The 17,989-nt window shown below is 39.3% G+C and overlaps 1 protein-coding gene across 1 annotated transcript in view; it reads left to right on the plus strand.

Annotated features, from left to right (window-relative positions):
- The window catches only part of LOC140198620 (tomoregulin-2-like), a 103,628-nt gene extending 85,999 nt beyond the window's left edge, over positions 1 to 17,629 (plus strand). Inside the window, exons 6-10 of the mRNA XM_072259619.1 lie at positions 6,253 to 6,401; positions 10,389 to 10,448; positions 15,020 to 15,146; positions 15,238 to 15,396; positions 16,580 to 17,629. Coding sequence (XP_072115720.1) covers positions 6,253 to 6,401; positions 10,389 to 10,448; positions 15,020 to 15,146; positions 15,238 to 15,396; positions 16,580 to 16,676 — 592 coding nt within the window. The 3' untranslated portion in view covers positions 16,677 to 17,629. The remainder of the gene's footprint in view (positions 1 to 6,252; positions 6,402 to 10,388; positions 10,449 to 15,019; positions 15,147 to 15,237; positions 15,397 to 16,579) is intronic.
- Positions 17,630 to 17,989: the final 360 nt, after the last annotated feature.

Genomic DNA, 17,989 nt, shown 5'->3' on the forward strand with positions numbered 1-17,989 from the left:
CCAGGTGCAACACAACACACAATGCTGGAGGAATTCCGCAAGTCAGGCAGCATCTATGGAGGGGAATAAACAGTCAACATTACGGGCTGAGACTTTGTTTCCTATGGTATTGTACTCCAGCAGTTGTATGATTGGGCTTTCTAGCTTGTTCGTCACCTACAGGGTTGTATAATTGTGCTCTTCACATTTTAAGGCTTACATTTTGTAATCTATCTGTTGTTTGGTTACTGATCTGTAGCAATCCTGTGCTGTTTAGCTCTCAAGAAAAAAAACAGTAGATTATCAAGGCATTGCTTCTGGATTACATACAGGAAGTGAAGGGAATTATTAACCAAGCAGTAATTTATAATATGTAGAGGTGTTCCACTGGAAAGCCATAATCTCATTCACCTTAGAATCTCCCTGTCACTACCCCACTTCCACCTTCATAGCACTTGGTAAACATCCATGGTTTCAGACTAAATTATGAATGTCACCATCAAGCATTTCCTAAGGTCTGCCAGGAAGCTGAGAGTAACTCTGGCACAGGAGTTTCATCTCAATTTAGACCATAAGACCATAAGACAAAGGAGCAGAAGTTGGCCATTCGGCCCATCGAGTCTGCTCCGCTATTTTATCCTGAGTTGATCCATTCTCCCATTTAGTGCCACTCCTCCGCCTTCTCACCATAACCTTTGATGCCCTGGCTACTCAGATACCTATCAATCTCTGTTTTAAATACACCCAATGAATTGGCCTCCACTGCCGCCCGTGACAACAAATTCCATAGATTCACCACCCTCTGGCTAAAAAAATTTCTTCGCATCTCTGTTCTGAATGGGCGCCCTTCAATCCTTGAGTCATGCCCTCTCGTACTAGACTCCTCCATCATGGGAAACAACTTTGCCACATCCACTCTGTCCATGCCTTTCAACATTCGAAATGTTTCTATGAGGTCCCCCCTCATTCTTCTAAACTCCAAGGAATACAGTCCAAGAGTGGACAAACGTTCCTCATATGTTAACCCTCTCATTTCCGGAATCATTCTAGTGAATCTTCTCTGTACCCTCTCCAACGTCAGCACATCCTTTCTTAAATAAAAAGCCCAAAACTGCCCAGAGTACTCCAAGTAAGATCTTACCAGCACCTTATAGAGCCTCAACATCACATCCCTGCTCCTATACTCTATTCCTCTAGAAATGAATGCCAACATTGCATTCGCCTTCTTCACTACCGACTCAACCTGGAGGTTAACCTTAAGGGTATCCTGTATGAGGTCTCCGAAGTTCCGTTGCATCTCAGAACTTCGAATTCTTTCCCCATTTAAATAATAGTCTGCCCGTTTATTTCTTCTGCCAAAGTGCATAACCATGCACTTTCCAACATTGTATTTCATTTGCCACTTCTTTGCCCATTCTTCCAATCTATCCAAGTCTCTCTGCAGACTCTGTTTCCTCAGCACTACCGGCCCCTCCACCTATCTTTATATCATCAGCAAACTTAGCCACAAAGCCATCTATTCCATAATCTAAATTGTTGATGTGTAACGTAAAAAGAAGCGGCCCCAACACAGACTCCTGTGGAACACCACTGGTAACCGGCAGCCAACCAGAATAGGATCCCTTTATTCCCACTCTCTGTTTCCTGCCAATCAGCCAAATCCCTATCCACATATGTAACTTTCCTATAATTCCATGGGCTCTTATCTTGTTTAGCAGCCTCATGTGTGGCACCTTGACAAAGGCCTTCTGAAAATCCAAATATACAATATCCACTGCATCTCCCTTGTAATTTCCTCAAAAAATTGTAATAGGTTTGTCAGGCAGGATTTTCCTTTAAGGAAACCATGCTGAGTTCTGCCTATCTTATCATATGCCTCCAGGTACTCTGTAACCTCATCTTTGACAATCGACTCCAACAACTTCCCAACCACCGATGTCAAGCTAACAGGTCTATAATTTCCTTTTTGCTTCCTTGCCCCCTTCTTAAATAGCGGAGTGACATTTGCAATCTTCCAGTCCTCCGGAACCATGCCAGAAAATCTATCGACTTTTGAAAGATCATCGCTAATGCCTCCGCAATCTCCACAGCTACTTCCTTCAGAACACGAGGGTGCATTCCGTCTGGTCCGGGAGATTCATTACCCTTAGACTGTTCAGCTTCCTGAGTACTTTCTCGGTCGTAATTGTGACTGCGCACACTTCCCTTCCCTGACACCCTTGAATGTCCGGTATACTGCTGATGTCTTCCTCAGTGAAGCCTGATGCACAATACTCGTCTAGTTCCTCGCCATCTCCTTATCTCCCATTTCAATTTCTCCAGCATCATTTTCTATCAGACCTATATCTACTCTCACCTGTCTTTTACTCTTTATATACTTGAAAAAGCTTTTAGTATCCTCTTTGATATTATTTGCCAGCTTCCTTTTATAGGTCATCTTTTTTCCCCTTAACAACTTTCTTAGTTTCCTTTTGTAAGCTTTTAAAAACTTCCCAATCCTCTGTCTTCCCACTAATTTTTGCTTCCTTGTATGCCCTCTCCTTTGCTTTAACTTTGACTTCTCAGCCACAGTTGCATCCTTTTTCCATTTGAAAATTTCTTCTTTTTTGGAATATATCTGTCTTGCACCTTCCTCACTTCTCGTATAAACTCCAGCCACTGCTGCTGTACCATCCTTCCCGCTAAGTGTCCCTTTCCAGTCAACTTTGGCCAGTTCCTCTCTCATGCCACTGTAATTTCCTTTACTCCACTGAAATACCGACACATCAGATTTCAACTTCTCTTTCTCAGATTTCACCGTGAACTCAATCATGTTATGATCACTGCCTCCTAAGGGTTCCTTCACCTCAATCTCTCTAATCACCTCCCGTTCATTACACAATACCCAATCCAGTACAGCCGATGCCCTAGTGGGCTCAACAACAAGCTGTTCTAAAAAGCCATCTCACAGACATTCTACAAATTCTCTCTTGAGATCCAGTGCCGACCTGATTTTCTCAATCCACTTACATTTTAAAATCACCCATAATTATCATAACACTGCCCTTCTGACAAGCCTTTTCTATTTCCTGTTGTAATTTGTAGTCCACATCACTGCAGCTGTTTGGAGGCCTGTATATAACTGCCATCAGGGTCCTTTTACCCCTGCGATTTCTTAGCTCAACCCGTAAAGATTCTGCACCTTCCGATCCTATGTCACGTCTTTCTAATGATTTGATATCATTTATTACCAATAAAGCCACGCCTCCCCCTCTGCCTACCTGCCTATCCTTCCGATACACAGTGTATCCTTGGACGTTCAGCTCCCAGAGACATGCATCCTTTAGCCACATCTCAGTGATGGCTACAATATCATACCTGCCAATCTGTAGCTGTACGACAAGGTCATCCACCTTATTCCTTATGCTGCGTGCATTTAAGTATAACACCTTATGACCAGTAGTTGGTACTTTTTGCTTTGATTGCACTGCAACTTTATTGCACTGCAACTCATCCCAATGGCTGCAAATTTGCCCCATCACCTGCCTGTCTTTCCTGACATCCTTACTGCTCACTATCTTAGATTTATTTCTGTTTTCCCCTTCCTCCACTCTATCATTCCGGTTCCCATCCCCCTGCCAAATTAGTTTAAACCCTCCCTAACAGCTCTATTAAACCTTCCCGCCAGGATATTGGTCCCCTTTGGGTTCAGGTGTAACCCACCTATTTTGAACAGGTCATACTTCCCCCAGAAGAGATTGAGGCCTGGTTGCAAGCAAATAACCTCTTCCCCAATGTCAGGAAGACAAAGATGATGGTTATTGATTTAATGAGAACTTGCACCACTTATACCCCTCTTTACATTGGTGGCACACAGTGAAAACTGGGAGCAGTTTCAAGTTCCTGGGAGTGCTCATCTTCCACAACTTCTCATGGTCCCAAAATACATTCTGCACAGTCAGGAAAGCACACCAATGCCTCTACTTTCTGAGGAGGCTGAAGTGAGGTGGACTATGAACATCAGTACTCACGTCATTCTACAGATGCGCAGTAAAGAGCATCCTAACATGCTGCATCACTGCCTGGTACAGAAACTGCACTGTGGTGGACAGCAAGTTCTCTACATCAGGTCGTCAAAACTGTCCAATGCATCACCAGCACCAGCCTACCTGCTATCAAAAACATATATACAGAAAAGGGCCAGTAACATCATGAAGGATCCCACCCACCCTGCTCATGGACTCTTCATCCCTCTTGCATCAGGGAGGAACCTATTTAGCATCCACGACAGGATAACCAGATTAAAAAAGTTACTTTCCCAAAGTATTAAGGCTGATCAACACGTCCACCCAGTAACCCACCCTTCCGCACCCCCAACCACCATTTCTTTATCATTTCCAGTCAGTCATCTTATGTACAGACACTGCTGCATCCAGTGTTACTTTATGGACATAGAATCAATCTATGTATATAAGCTATCTTATGTAATCTTTCTTATTTATTACATTCCTTATCTTACGTTTTTTCCTGCTATATCAGATCTGAAGTAACAATTATTTTGTCTCCTTTACACTTATATACTGGAAATGACATTAAACAACCTTGAATCTCAACATTGCATTTCGCTGTCCTTACTACTACTCAAACTGCAAGTTCAGCTTTCAGAATCCTGCACCAGAACTCCAATTTCTGAATTCACGACCTGTTTAGAAAGTAGTCTACACTTCTATTCCTTCTACCAGAGTGCATGATGATACACTTCCCAACTGTATTCCATCTGCCAATTCCTTGCCCATTCTCCTAACCTGTCCAAGACCTTTTGCAAATGCGCCACTTCCTCATTACCACCTGACCGTCCAGCTATCTTTGTATCTTCCACAAAGCCATCAATTCCATCATCCAGATCATCATTATATTATGTGAAAAGTAGTGAACCCAATACCTGCAGAACACCACTAGTCAACACAGCGAAATAGAAAAGCCCGCTTAATTCCTGTCGGTCAGCCAATTGTCTCTCCCGTGCTGGTTCCTTTCATGTAATACCATAGGCTCTTATCTTGTTTAGCAGCATCACATGGCACCTTGTTAAAGACCTTCTGAAAATCCAAGTAAACAATATCCACCAACTCTCCATTGTCTATCCTGACTGTTATTTCTTCAAAGATTTCCAACAGATTTGTCAGGCAAGATTTCCCCTTAAGGAAACCATGCTGACTTTGGCTTGTTTTATCATGTGCCTTCTCATTCTTGGTAATGGACTCTAGCATTTTCCCAACCAGTGAAGTCAGGCTAACTGGCCTATAATTTCCTGTCTCTCGCCTCCACCCTTCTTAAAGAGTGGAGTGACGTTTGCAATTTTCTAGCCTTCCTGAACCATTCCAAAATCTAGTGATTCTTGAAAGATGACTACTAGTGCCTCCACAATCTCTTCAGCTTCCTCTTTCTGAACTCTGGGGAGTAGTCTATTGGGTCCAGGTGATTTATTTACTTTTAGACCTTGCAGCATCCCAAACACCTTCTCAATAGTAATAGCGACTACACTCACTTCTGCCCCCTGACACTGAAATTTCTGACATGCTGCTGATGTCTTCTGAAGTGAAGACGACACACAATATTTTAGTTGTGCTTTGTACCTGGAGCTCATGGGTAAGAGATTATTTTGGAACATAGAATCATACAGCACAGGAACAGGCCCTAATGTCTCTGCTGAATTAAGCTAAATCTTTTCTGCCTGAATATGACCCATACTCCCCTATTCACAGCTTTTTAAGCACCACTGTTCTATCTGCTTCCACCACTCCCCGCAGCAGCCTGTTCCGCACATTCCAGGCGCTAATCTATTGTGTAAAAAAAGAACACGCAAAAAAGGTTTGCCCCACTCACCTCCTTTTAAACTTCCCCCTCTTGCCCCAAATCCATGTCCTATAGTACTTGACATTTCTCCCCTGGAAAAATGATTCTGATAGTTGTTTCTCATAATTTTATGAACTACTGTTAGGTACCCCTCAGTTTCCAATGCTTCAGAGAAAGGAAAGAACACAAGTTTGTTCATCCTCTCCTTGTAGTTCATACCCTTTAATCTAGGCAGCATCCTACTGCATCCTTTCCAAATCCTTCCTGCAATGGAGCAACTGGCATTGCATACTATTTTCTGATTCTGATCTCCTTTGTTGAGCCATGAATATGTGGCCAGTTAGGACCAAAAGTATCTTATTCTTCCACCTGTCATCCCTGCTAACCTACAGAAGCTCAGGTTAATAGTACCTTGAATAATACCCATTTTTTCTTGCCTAGGTGTGTGTGCAACATTGACTGTTCCCGCATCAGTTTCAACCCTGTGTGTGCTTCTGATGGTAAATCCTATGATAACCCTTGTCAGGTTAAAGAGGCATCCTGCCAGAATCAAGAATTCATAGAAGTATCACATTTGGGAAGATGTCCAGGTAACTTGAACAGATTTACTGCTCCTCTAGGCATTGAAACTGTGTAATTTTGGTCATGATTTTATTTCTACAACGCTATAAATATCTGTCAAAATTTATGTTATTTTCATGACTTATGGGGGCAAAATTCACTGATCCTATACAAAACTGTTTGAACAGGATATGGGTTGGAGGATTGGGGTCACAGTGTCAGTTTTATCTATAATCCTCAGCCGCTTAAATTGTAAGTTCAGTAAATTTACATGCTCATTATTTGACTTCTGCATGTGCAGCACTTCATTTTTATTCCAGTGAATCTGATGTTTAAACCTTGAGATGATGCTCCATATTTAGTTTGTATTTATACCTGATATATATCTATATAGTAGTCAAGAAGTACTATAAGCATTTCTGAATAGCTTTAGAAATCAGAATTAATCATTGAGAGACCACCTAAATCAGACACAGTCAACAGCGCCTACAGGTTTTTCTGTATTACTGTATCTATATTCCATGTACTTTAGTGACCAGCAAGCCGCAGAGACTTTACCACCAAACTACAGACTTTCAGCAGACTGTCAGCTATTCAGCAAAAACCAGACAGAAATTGACATTGTTAATTTCAGATGAAATAAAATCATGCCACTTATTCTAATTTCAATGAATGGCACCATGTGATGGGTGCCTTGAATACTGAGGATAAGAAGAAAGGCACAGACAAAGATGAAACAGGAATAGTCTACCTAGGTTCTCGAAAAGCATGGACAAAACTCGTGCCTAAAATTGTTTCTCTGCTGCATGGAAGCACAATGACACCAGAGCATTACTGCATTATCCAAAATTCAGTAGTATCTAATTTTAAAGATTAAAGTCTGTCATGAGCCTTGTGGCCTATCAGTGCATATGCCGGTTTCCGTGGCATGAAGCATCTGAGAGTACAAGACTCTCTCCCTCCCCCCCCCCCCCCCCCCAGATAGGACACTAGTCTATTGCAAGGTTAACCCCCAGCATTTTTGCCAGTACCCATTCTCAGCTGGGTAGACTGGAGCATTGTGTGGTTAAGTGCCTCGCTCAAGGACACACACGCTGCCTCAGCCAAGGCTCGAACCCATGACCTTCAGATCGCTAGTCCAACGCCCTAACCACTTGGCCGCACGCCACACAGAATCTAATATACTGAATAGGAAAGGGTGCACCCGGTGAGAAGATAGGAAATGGAAGAACAGAATAGAGCAGAAGAGTAGTGGGGAGATAAAGAATGGAAAGTGAGAAGGGACATTAGAAGAAAGAAGAATAAGCAGCAAAGAAGTAAAATGACAATAAAGCAACAAGAAACAAAGGCAAAGGAGGAAAGAGGGAATAAGAGTTAAGAGGGAGAGCAAGGAATTTGAAAAATGGGTATCAGATTAAGTGGATAAGAAGAGTTCAGGGAAAAGATGAAATGAGAGTGGAAAGGTGAAATAAAACAAAAAGAATCACAATAAGCAAATAGTTGGAAGCCAAGCATATTTTAACAGTCACATTGATGGCTTTGGTTTCAAAATATCTTGTTATTTACTTTTGTAACAGTGAGAATATTACCAAGCATCATGTCATACAGGATCAGATTGATTCCACACTCCCAGCAGGGGCTGATACTGACAGGGAGTGAATGGAGTGAAATTGTAGAGGCACAGCTTGTGATTTTTCTATTCGTCTATTTTAATGGAAGAAAAATAATAGGCTAGATGCACACATTTCCCACTGTGTGCTACCCACAAGTGTCATTCCTCAGTGGCAGCATTGATGTACATATATAGTTCTTATTTCTATTTAAACTTGTAAGTCCTTGTCAACACAACTTATTTTAATCACCTCTCAAAAGCTGATCATCTATGACGTTGCCTTCTCTTCTGTATCAGCTGCTAATTTCATACAAATACCGGTAATGCAGCATTGGTTATTTTATAATGTAATAAACTCTTACTATTGACTGATTCTCACATAAGCAACATATTCAGTAACCAGAACTACATCTTGGACTCCAATATCCTCATAAGCTGAAAGCTGTAAGGTTTATTGGATGTCTTAGATTGTGCTAAAAGATAGATATGGATCCAATACAAAATTTAGTGAAATGCAAGGATCAGTGAACAACATAAACTACAATGATGTGTAAATTGATCTGTACCAAAAAATTATACAACACGGAGGCTCTATCCTTATGCTGTGATTTCCCAGTTTCTGAAATAACTCAGTTCAATTTTGTTGGTGATACATTTCATTCCTTTTGTTTTATTCTCCATATTTTCATGGCTTTGCAATGCATTTCCACATTGTAGCAGGAAGTTTATAAACTGAACTGATTATAACAGTCAGTTTTGTTTATGTTTTTTCAAAACCAGAAAATGTAGTGTGTGGTCTTCTCCTCTGGCAGGAAGACAGAATATAGTCTATTTGTTAAATTATGGAACAACTGAGGAAGTTACAGCTTTACACCAACCTTGCAGCATACTGACAGATAGAGATGTTACCATGTTGGTAAATTTAACTTAAATTTAAAATTTTCTGGGTTCACATACTGTTATATGGCTAAACACAACATAAATAATAATGGTAAAGTCTATATTTCAGACAAGGAGAAAGGGTGTGAGAATGTGCTGTCACTTAATGTGTACGTTGTCAGCTGTGGCTTTGTTAGTAACTCTTACTTTTCTGAGTTAGAAGCAATGAGTTCAAGTCCCATTTCGGATATTGGATATTTTAAGATCATTGGTTGTGTTAAAAAGCTCACAGGAAATGGAAAATATTTAAGTAGTGGGATTAATTTCTGTTGCACAGCTATGACTTTGTCACTACTGATTAGAAGATCCGCTAGGTTTTTGGCTGGAAATTACTTACAGCTTGGACTAAAGGATGTTTCCTCTTTCCCCTAGCTAAACTGAGGAACGTATTGGCACTTTCCTTTGTGATGTTATCTCTGAACCAACAAGGATACGAGGGATTTGAGGGATTTATTTTGGCTGAGGATGAAAAAGTAATCACTACTGAATTTAAAGTTCTGTCAAAATTATTAATTCTGACAACATTCAGTACAGTAACAATCGTTAAAAGTGACTAATATAAATTGAATATATAAGATCAGGGAATAATAAACTAAATTTTTATTGTTTAATTACTTTAAGTTAAAAGGTAATATTTATAGGTTTTTCACAATAACAAAACCCTATTATCTCTAATTATCTTCTTGAGAGAATCCTAGGAGAAATTAAGGCAGAATATACATAACGTGGCTCAGTGAATCAGTTAATCCTGCTCACCACAATGTGATACATTGCATTGAAATGCTTTCTTAATTAATGGAAACAATCAACAATATCTTTATTGTTTATTAAAAAGAAAAAGCAGCTATTTCAAAACAAGTGCAATTAGCATAAGATTTCCATGGATGCTAGCATCATTTATCTTTTTACTGTTGCTTGAAATAGAAAGCAAAGGAGCTGGCTGCCTGACAGATCTGTTATTGACTATTTCCATGGTGATGCCAGAGTCTCAATAACTTTTTCCCCAAAAATAATCGGAAACTGACCTGCAAATGAAATAAATAACAATGTTTACAAATGTTTATTTTACGAAACACTGCAAGCCTCCAAACTCACACAGTTATGTTTTATTTGTAGTTAAGGACACATTATTTTCAGGGAAAGGCGTCCAGCAAAGTTAACCACCATAAGCCAGCACCTTTACCTTTACTGATAAGCACCTAGACCAGAGGATAGTGCATTGCATATCAGAGTGATTAGTTTAGGAATAGGTTCTCCATAAAATACCTTAATATATCAAGTTAATGCTGATCATCCCTGGTTGATTTAAAGAGAGTGAACATTAGTTTGCTTTCCAATTGTTTACTTTTGGATACAACCATGGAACATTCTAGCACAGAAATGTATTGTATTTTAATAGTCAGCATTTCTTAGTCAGGAGTAACTGTATGATTGCTAAGTCAAATTTCTAACTTTATTCAAATAGAGAATGTGACCGTAGGTACAAAAGCAGAAGATGGACTTTTTGCAAGAACTGATTACACAGGTACGTAATTAATTTTCAAACGTTTTTGAGAGTTCTGCTTGTTTTCTTTTCAGCAACATAACTTTTGATAGAAAGTTTGAGTTTTTTCTCTAATAATAGGAACAAGAAACATCTGAGTTTGCTACATTTCATCAGCTCGAAGCCTCTAGTGTGAAAAATATTACAGGTTGTCAAATTTATTGCTTACTTTTTCATGGCTCAGCACGTCGTAGTTTTGGTTGTGTTATTCAAAAGATTATTTTCCCCATTGCAGCCTGCAACAGATTTTTTTTCTATTAAAATAATTAATCCTAAATTGTCACACACTATCGAAGTGGTAATAGAGCATTACAGTTAGCCACAAGGTGCTCCAGAATGGAGAATTGTCTTTCTGAAAGACATCTGATTAGAGGATTGAGGCTTAAGTGGACTCTGATATGATGACCTATCACAGTGAACATCAGCTAAATCTCCCTACTTTGACACATTAAGATTAGCCTTTTGGATGAATTACTGAAAGGAAAACTCAAACTGCTGGTGCTAGAAACTGGGTAAAAATAAGGTGCTGTAAATACTCAACAGGCCAGGCGGCATCTGAGGAAATAGAAATACAGTTTCAGAATTAAGATCCTTATCAGAAAGAGAGAAGGTGAGGGGAAGGATGGATAGGACAATAGGCCGGAGTTGCTGTGACAGTGGGTTGCTACTGTGGCAATTAGAGGGTGATAAAGAGTGTGATGTATTGAAAAGAGCAGGTCAGGATGTGGAGAGGGAAAAAAATACCGAGCTAAAAATCTGAAATGAAGAATTGGAGGAAAGATGGCCAATTTTGCTATACAAGAAGAGCTATTAAAAGTTGAGAATTTGATAGACACTCTAGAATACTGCAGTGTGCCCAGATGGAAAATGAGGTCCTGATGTTCATGCTTGCATTAGGTTCATTATAAGTTCACGTTCAAGCTTAACTGTTATTCCACCATACATATGTGTAGAGCTAAATGAAACAAGGTTCTTCCAGGGCCAAGATGCAAAATACAGTACATACGGTCACACACATCACACAACACATATAGTTATGATAGCATAGTTCATTCAGTCACAAGATAATATGAGCACAAATTGCTGAGATGCATGATCTGAAGATTGATTGTGCATGGGATGTTGTCCTGGAACCATGTTCCTGCAAGAACAAGCACTCAGCATTCTTCATGTCCTGCAGCCTCAGACAACGGCAATCCAGCTTGTCTTCCAGGGAGCAAACACTAAAAAGCAGCACCGGCAGGAGAGCCAGCCTGCAGGACCAGCTGCCAACCCAACATAGGCTCCAGCATGCCCATCACGCCTCTGTTCTCTCCAACGCTGCCTCTGGTATCTCCTCCCCTGAGTGGCTGTAACAGGCAATGCCGCAACATGAGGGCTTGGTCCTCGAACACAGATTTCAGCATGCCCACCACTGGAATAACACTGCAAATGGATCAGAGTGAAAGTGTAAATGGGAGTTGAAATGTAGCCGGTAGTAGGAAGCTCAGGCTTGTCCCTGCAGAGTGAATGCAGGCACTCCACAAGGCAGCTACTCATTCTACATTTGTTTTCTCCAGTGTAAAAGAAACCACAATGTGAACATTGAATGCCAGAATCACAGCCTCATGTGAAAGCAACTTTGGGGCCCTGTGTGGTTGAAATGAAAAGGTAACAGGATAGATGCTTCAGCCTCTGTGGTTGCCCAGGAGAGTCCTAAAGGCCAGGGAGGGGACAGTGGGCAGGGAAAACAGAGGAGCTGCAAAGAAAGCTGCCTTCCAAAATAGCGAAAGTGGGTAGGTGTCTGCTGGTGGAATCATGTTGGTGCTGGTGGATGTTTTGAAGGATGATCCATTGAATGTGGAGCATGGTAAGGTGGACGGTGAAAACCAGGTTAACTTTACCCATGCTGTAATTAGAAGATGAGAGAGTGCAAGCGAAGGTGCAGGTAGTAGGTGAAATGCACTCGCGATCTATTCACTCTGTTACAGGGAGGATGCAGTTTATGAAGAAAGAAGGCACTTCAAAGGCGCTGAAGGGCATCTTCAGAGAGACTATGGTTTAGCTTGTCAGAAAAGGAGGAACATTTTTGGGTGGAAATTGGAGCAACTACACACGTCAGTAGAAGTAGTAAATAAGTTAGTCAATCACTGCGACTGCAGAAATCCAAACATCAAAACTGTATGGTCCTCAGATTTTCACTGCAATTAATTTCTGCTTTGATCTGATCCATTTAAAGTTGTGGAATCATACAAAACCCATCGTTAACTGGTCCATAGTCCAGCCCTTCTCAAACTTTTTGCCCTGAAGGAACCCTTGAAATAATTTTCAGGTCTCAGGGAACCCCTGCGCAGAAGTTATTATATCTACTGCTCACGATCAGTAAGTTGTAGATATAATAATCCAAATATAATTGTCAGTGCCCTTTTGAGTAGAGAATCAATTTTTCATCAAACTTTCTTGAAAGAAAAACAGGTAATTAAGCTTGGCTTAACCTTCTTGAAAATAATCAGCTACTTTCCCTTTCATAAATGTTAAAAACTCATAAGGCAAACATAACAGATTTCTGTTAAATAACTGGCTTAAGCCAAAATGGGATTTAATTTTTCTAAAGGTAGGCTCAGTAGATTTAATTCAAATAATGGTTGTAAATTGATTTTAATTAATGCTATTTACAGCATGAAAATTTTTTGACAATGTTGAATAGTGAAGTTACTGAAAACCATAAGCCAAAGCAATATGAATACAAATATAGCATAAGGCAGAATTTTATACAAGACTTTGAAAAAAACATTTTTTTACTAAGTGATATGATTAGGCTCAAATATAGGCCTAGCATGTGAAATCTGTGCTTGTTTTTTGCTGCACAAATACTTGATTCTGGGTCGAACTTGAGATAAGCACACAGAGATTTCACCTTCAGCTGAAATGAGACAATTTCTGTTCTTGCTCTTGCTGCTTGTTAAACAAGAAAAAGCTTGCTCACACATGTAAGAAGTTGAAAACTGCAGCAAAATGTTCATTGTTTTCCTATGAATTGCAGGATACTCTTCTTTCACAGAAATCCAGAACATGTCCTGGGGCAGGTCAATAAATCTCATCTTGAGTGCATGATCAGAGTGCAGCTCACCAAGTTCTTCCTCTTCTCTCAAAGTCAAGTTCTGAGACTAACCAGAAGATTCAGAGAAAGGGTCCCTCACCAAGTCATACATTTGTGTTGAAAGGGAGGAAAAATAATGTTCAATTTTGTTCTGCAGTTCTTTCAGGTGGTTTTCAATAAGACTCGATTCTTTCAGATATCCTTCCTCACTCTCAAGCCCAAGCAGCAGTGAAAACATTTTAAGATTCCTTTTGCAACATAATTTTTCCAAAGATTCCGTTTCCTTTTAAATCTAAGACTCGTGTCTCTTGAAGTCAAAATAGTTTCTCCAGGGCCTCTGCAGAGTCTTGTTCAACTGGTTCATATGGTGAAAAATATCTGCTAAGTAGGCTAGTTTCTGCAGCCATTCTTTATCTTCAAAGCACTCAGCAAAATCCGGCCCACTATTTTCTTGAAAGTACTCCTGCAATTCACCTTTAAGCTCAAACACCCAGTTGAGAACTCTTCTTCTGCTAAGCCACCGGAGACTGGCAGAAGATTGGTACGCTCTTTGTCCAGTTTTTCAGTTTTTTAAAAACATTCTCGAGTGAACTGGTCTTTGTCTAATTAAGTTAACTATTTTTGTAGCACCATCCAGAACTTTTTTCAGTTCATCTCCAAGAGCTTTTGACATCAGCACCTCTCTGTGAAAATAGCAGTGTCTTTTCAATTTTGCTGGAGCCATTGTTGCATTTTTAAGTTGTTTGCCACAGACTTGGCACAGTGGAGTAGGGCAACTTTGATGACCAGTCCATGTAAAACCTATTGATAAGTAGCGTTCATTGGAAAGACAGACTCTTTTTGTGTTCATTGTTGCACCAATGACTCAGAAGATTGTAATTTGTCATAATTAAGCTTATCAGAATTGTCCATAGGCCTAGGCCTAGAATCCTTTTGTTCCATCTCACACATCTTCTTCAAAAATCGCCACATTGGACCGTCTTTAGAATGAATGTTTCCCTCCAATTTTCCAGTGAACTGGTAGAGTTTGTTCACTCCCCAGAGTCAGTCGGCAGTGTGTAAGAGGAAGTTGGGGGAAATAATTCAGGAGGAAGAGGCTGATGTTGCAGCCCAAGTTAGACAATCTGTTCAATACTCGGAGAACACATTTCAGGATCCTCATCAGCCTACCAGCCTCCCCTTCGTGCAATACAGTGTTCACCAGTTATCAACGGCCTCCCCTATCTTGCGTCAAAAACTGAGAATGGACTCAACCAAATAAACAATGGTCTTGCTGCACACTGCCATAATGGGCTGAGAAACCTCTAGCGAGATTGCTAACAGGGTCACTGCCCACCACTGCTAGCAATAACATGGCGCACTTGTGAAGTTCAAAAAACAATGTTTTTTTTTTAATCACCATCTCTCATGGAACCCTGATTGAGAAACCCAGGTCTAGTCTAATGTTTGCTTTTATTTACATTTTGTATTACAGAAAAAAATGCCAATAAATTAGAAAAACCCGCCCAAGGATTTTTTGTCCCATGTCCTACTCTCTTTGAGGACCATTGTCTACATGGAAAATGTGAATACTCGATTAATAAACAGGAACCATCTTGCAGGTAATACTGGAATAATAATGTTTCATGATCTCTTCACAAATATCTGGTGCATCAATTAATTTCTCTGTCCTTTTTTTCCTCCTTTTTACAGCTGTGAAGCCGGTTTTAAAGGGCCACGCTGTGAACAAAAGGAGTTCAATGTTTTATATGTAGTTCCTGGAGCAGGGAAACTTCAGTATGTCTTAATAGCATCCATCATTGGAGCTGTGCAGGTGGCCATCATTTTGATTGTAGTTCTTTGCATAACAAGGTAATGTTAATTAAGCAATGTCACAAGTGCACTTGATAGGCATTTCTCTGATTTCCACTGTATTACCTTGTGCCATCCAAGTGGGAAATGTCAGTCACTGAAATAAACTGCCTCATTTCAGACACCTGGGATCAGTATCAAGCATTCTCACAGGCCCCAGCTCAAAGGGAGAGTAAGTGTTCTGAGTGTTAAACTTAATTTGAGATAGGATGGGTTTGGCATGTAGGCTGCTTAATTGAGGATGCTGTATGAGTAAGAGTGGCAGCAATGGGTAAGAAAAGGCCCTAAGGGAGTTATCAGTGCTTTGGCAGCAGTGCTTGCATACATTAAAATCTTGCAATTTCCCTCACTTTCTCAGAGCACTGGAAAATTGAACTGCTGATTTGATGGTAAGAAAAAAACTACCATTTGTAGGTCTTGTCAGATGACCTGATTATTCTCAGTTCATTGATTAAAATTGGAACTTTATTCAGATTCGCTCCTAAAATAAGCAAAAATATTGAAAATTAAGATGTCATTTTATGATACTTAAATTCAACTTGAAATGTATGCTGAAGCAATTTAGAAAATAGCAACTGGTGATAGTTCAGTCTAAGAAGTATGTGTCAGGACCAGTCTTTTCTGACTCCTGTTTTTGATTTGAGTTATTTTGAAAAAGGCCATTGTTTAATTTGAATCTGTACTTGCCAGTTTATATAACAGACTCACAGGATAAAATAATTAATTTAGGATTTATGCTTCTGATCACCATTCTGTGATTCTTGGTGGAAAATACCTTTTTTGTGTAGATAATAATAATATAATTGGCCTTCTCAATTATCTTGTCTAAAACTTGGCATTGACACTCACACATAAAGGATCAACATCTGCATGTAGTTCAGAGAATTATGTGTGTCCACAGAGCTAAATAATGGTGTCCTACATTTATGACTCTTGATTGTTCACTTGGGCTTCAATTGTTCAGTTTATGAATTTAGTGGGTTCATTTAAACCATGATCATTGAATGAAAGATTGAAAGCGTATTGCATTGGCTATGGGTTTAAAATATTCAAACTGTCTTCAAAATACATCATGTTTCTAACTACTTATTCTCAATTGGAAATATTACAATGATGTATAGACTGCTTCAATGTGAGAGATCATTTTCCTATGAATTCATAATATTTTTATTTTTATCTGCAGAAAATGTCCTAGGGGCAACAGGATTCAAAGACAGAAGCAAAATGCAACACATTACAGTTCTGACAACACAACAAGAGCATCAACAAGATTAATTTAAAGCAAGCATGATTGTACAGCTGCAAAAATAATTACACAAAGCTCGGACTATTGATTATCATACAAAATGGAACAACACATGTTGCCTTGCATTTGTGTTATACTACACCAATGAATACATATACTACAGTTATATTTGATTATGTCTGGATATATTTCAAATAGTATATAATGTCTTGATGTGTTTTTCTGTAATAAATAAATGGTTAACAATTTATATCACTTTAGTTTGCACATGAAGTACTATAAAGCTGGACTAATGAAAAATAATTACTTCTGTGATGTTTCTTAATTTTTTAAAGATGAAATGTGCTATTGATTTTTTTTAAAGCAAGCAATTTGTATTGTTCAGTCAGGTTTTGCCTTTGTTAACTAAAGAAAATGAGGATCTACGATGCTGTTAATTGAAAATTAATTTTGGGAAGCTGAGTTAAGGACCAGAGGTTTGACCTTAATTTTTTAATCGCTTGTTATGAAGGCCAGTGAGATTTAACACCTTCCATTATACGATAATGGCAGTGCTGTTTTCTTGGATTCAGTGGTAATGTATACATGACAGTATAATACGCCATAAAAAAAATCTGTCAACAAGGCTCTCTTGGTTTAAACAAATAACCTTCATAAGTGTCATTAGTGAAGTATCCTATTTTATATTGTGTGTGTGCTTATGCACTTGCATAACTTAATGTATCTTTTACATGAATACAAGAGCATTCATTATGAACAACTTTTATCGCTTGGTTATAGGTCACCTAGCCTGGTTCGTAACAAAAAACAATGGTTTAAATGTGATGCATTGACCAAAGTGGTAGAAATTAGAGGATCACACACATACTTTTTGATAATGCAAAGGATAGTTAGAGCGTTGTTTTGCTCTGCTAAGGATCCTCGTTTGAAATATACATTTCCAGTGCTAACGTTTCATAATAAGATGACAAAAATAAAAATATTACAGCAGCAATAGATAGCTCTGAATTGTTTGTCTCTGTTTACTATCATTCTAGTCTTGAAATTGGATCTATTTGTACTCAATTTTCATTCGCAAGTCACACATCTAAGTACTTTCCTGTGGTTATAATTTTGAGGTATAATTGGGCCCATCAGAAAATTGGCATGGATATTTCTATATATAGTTCTCTTTATTGCGCCTGATAATTTTATAGTGTCATGACATAAACTGAAGCTTTGGGGTGCAAGCTACAACCATTGTTGATCACTCCCAATAAACAAGCAACAACTCACATGTATTGGCAGTGAGTTATCAATGAAAGGGTCCCTGCTGTCTTGTACATAGCAATTTTCCCATCTCTGTTT

Source organism: Mobula birostris, chromosome 6, assembly GCF_030028105.1.
Source record: "Mobula birostris isolate sMobBir1 chromosome 6, sMobBir1.hap1, whole genome shotgun sequence".
Classification (NCBI taxonomy): Eukaryota; Metazoa; Chordata; class Chondrichthyes; order Myliobatiformes; family Myliobatidae; genus Mobula; species Mobula birostris.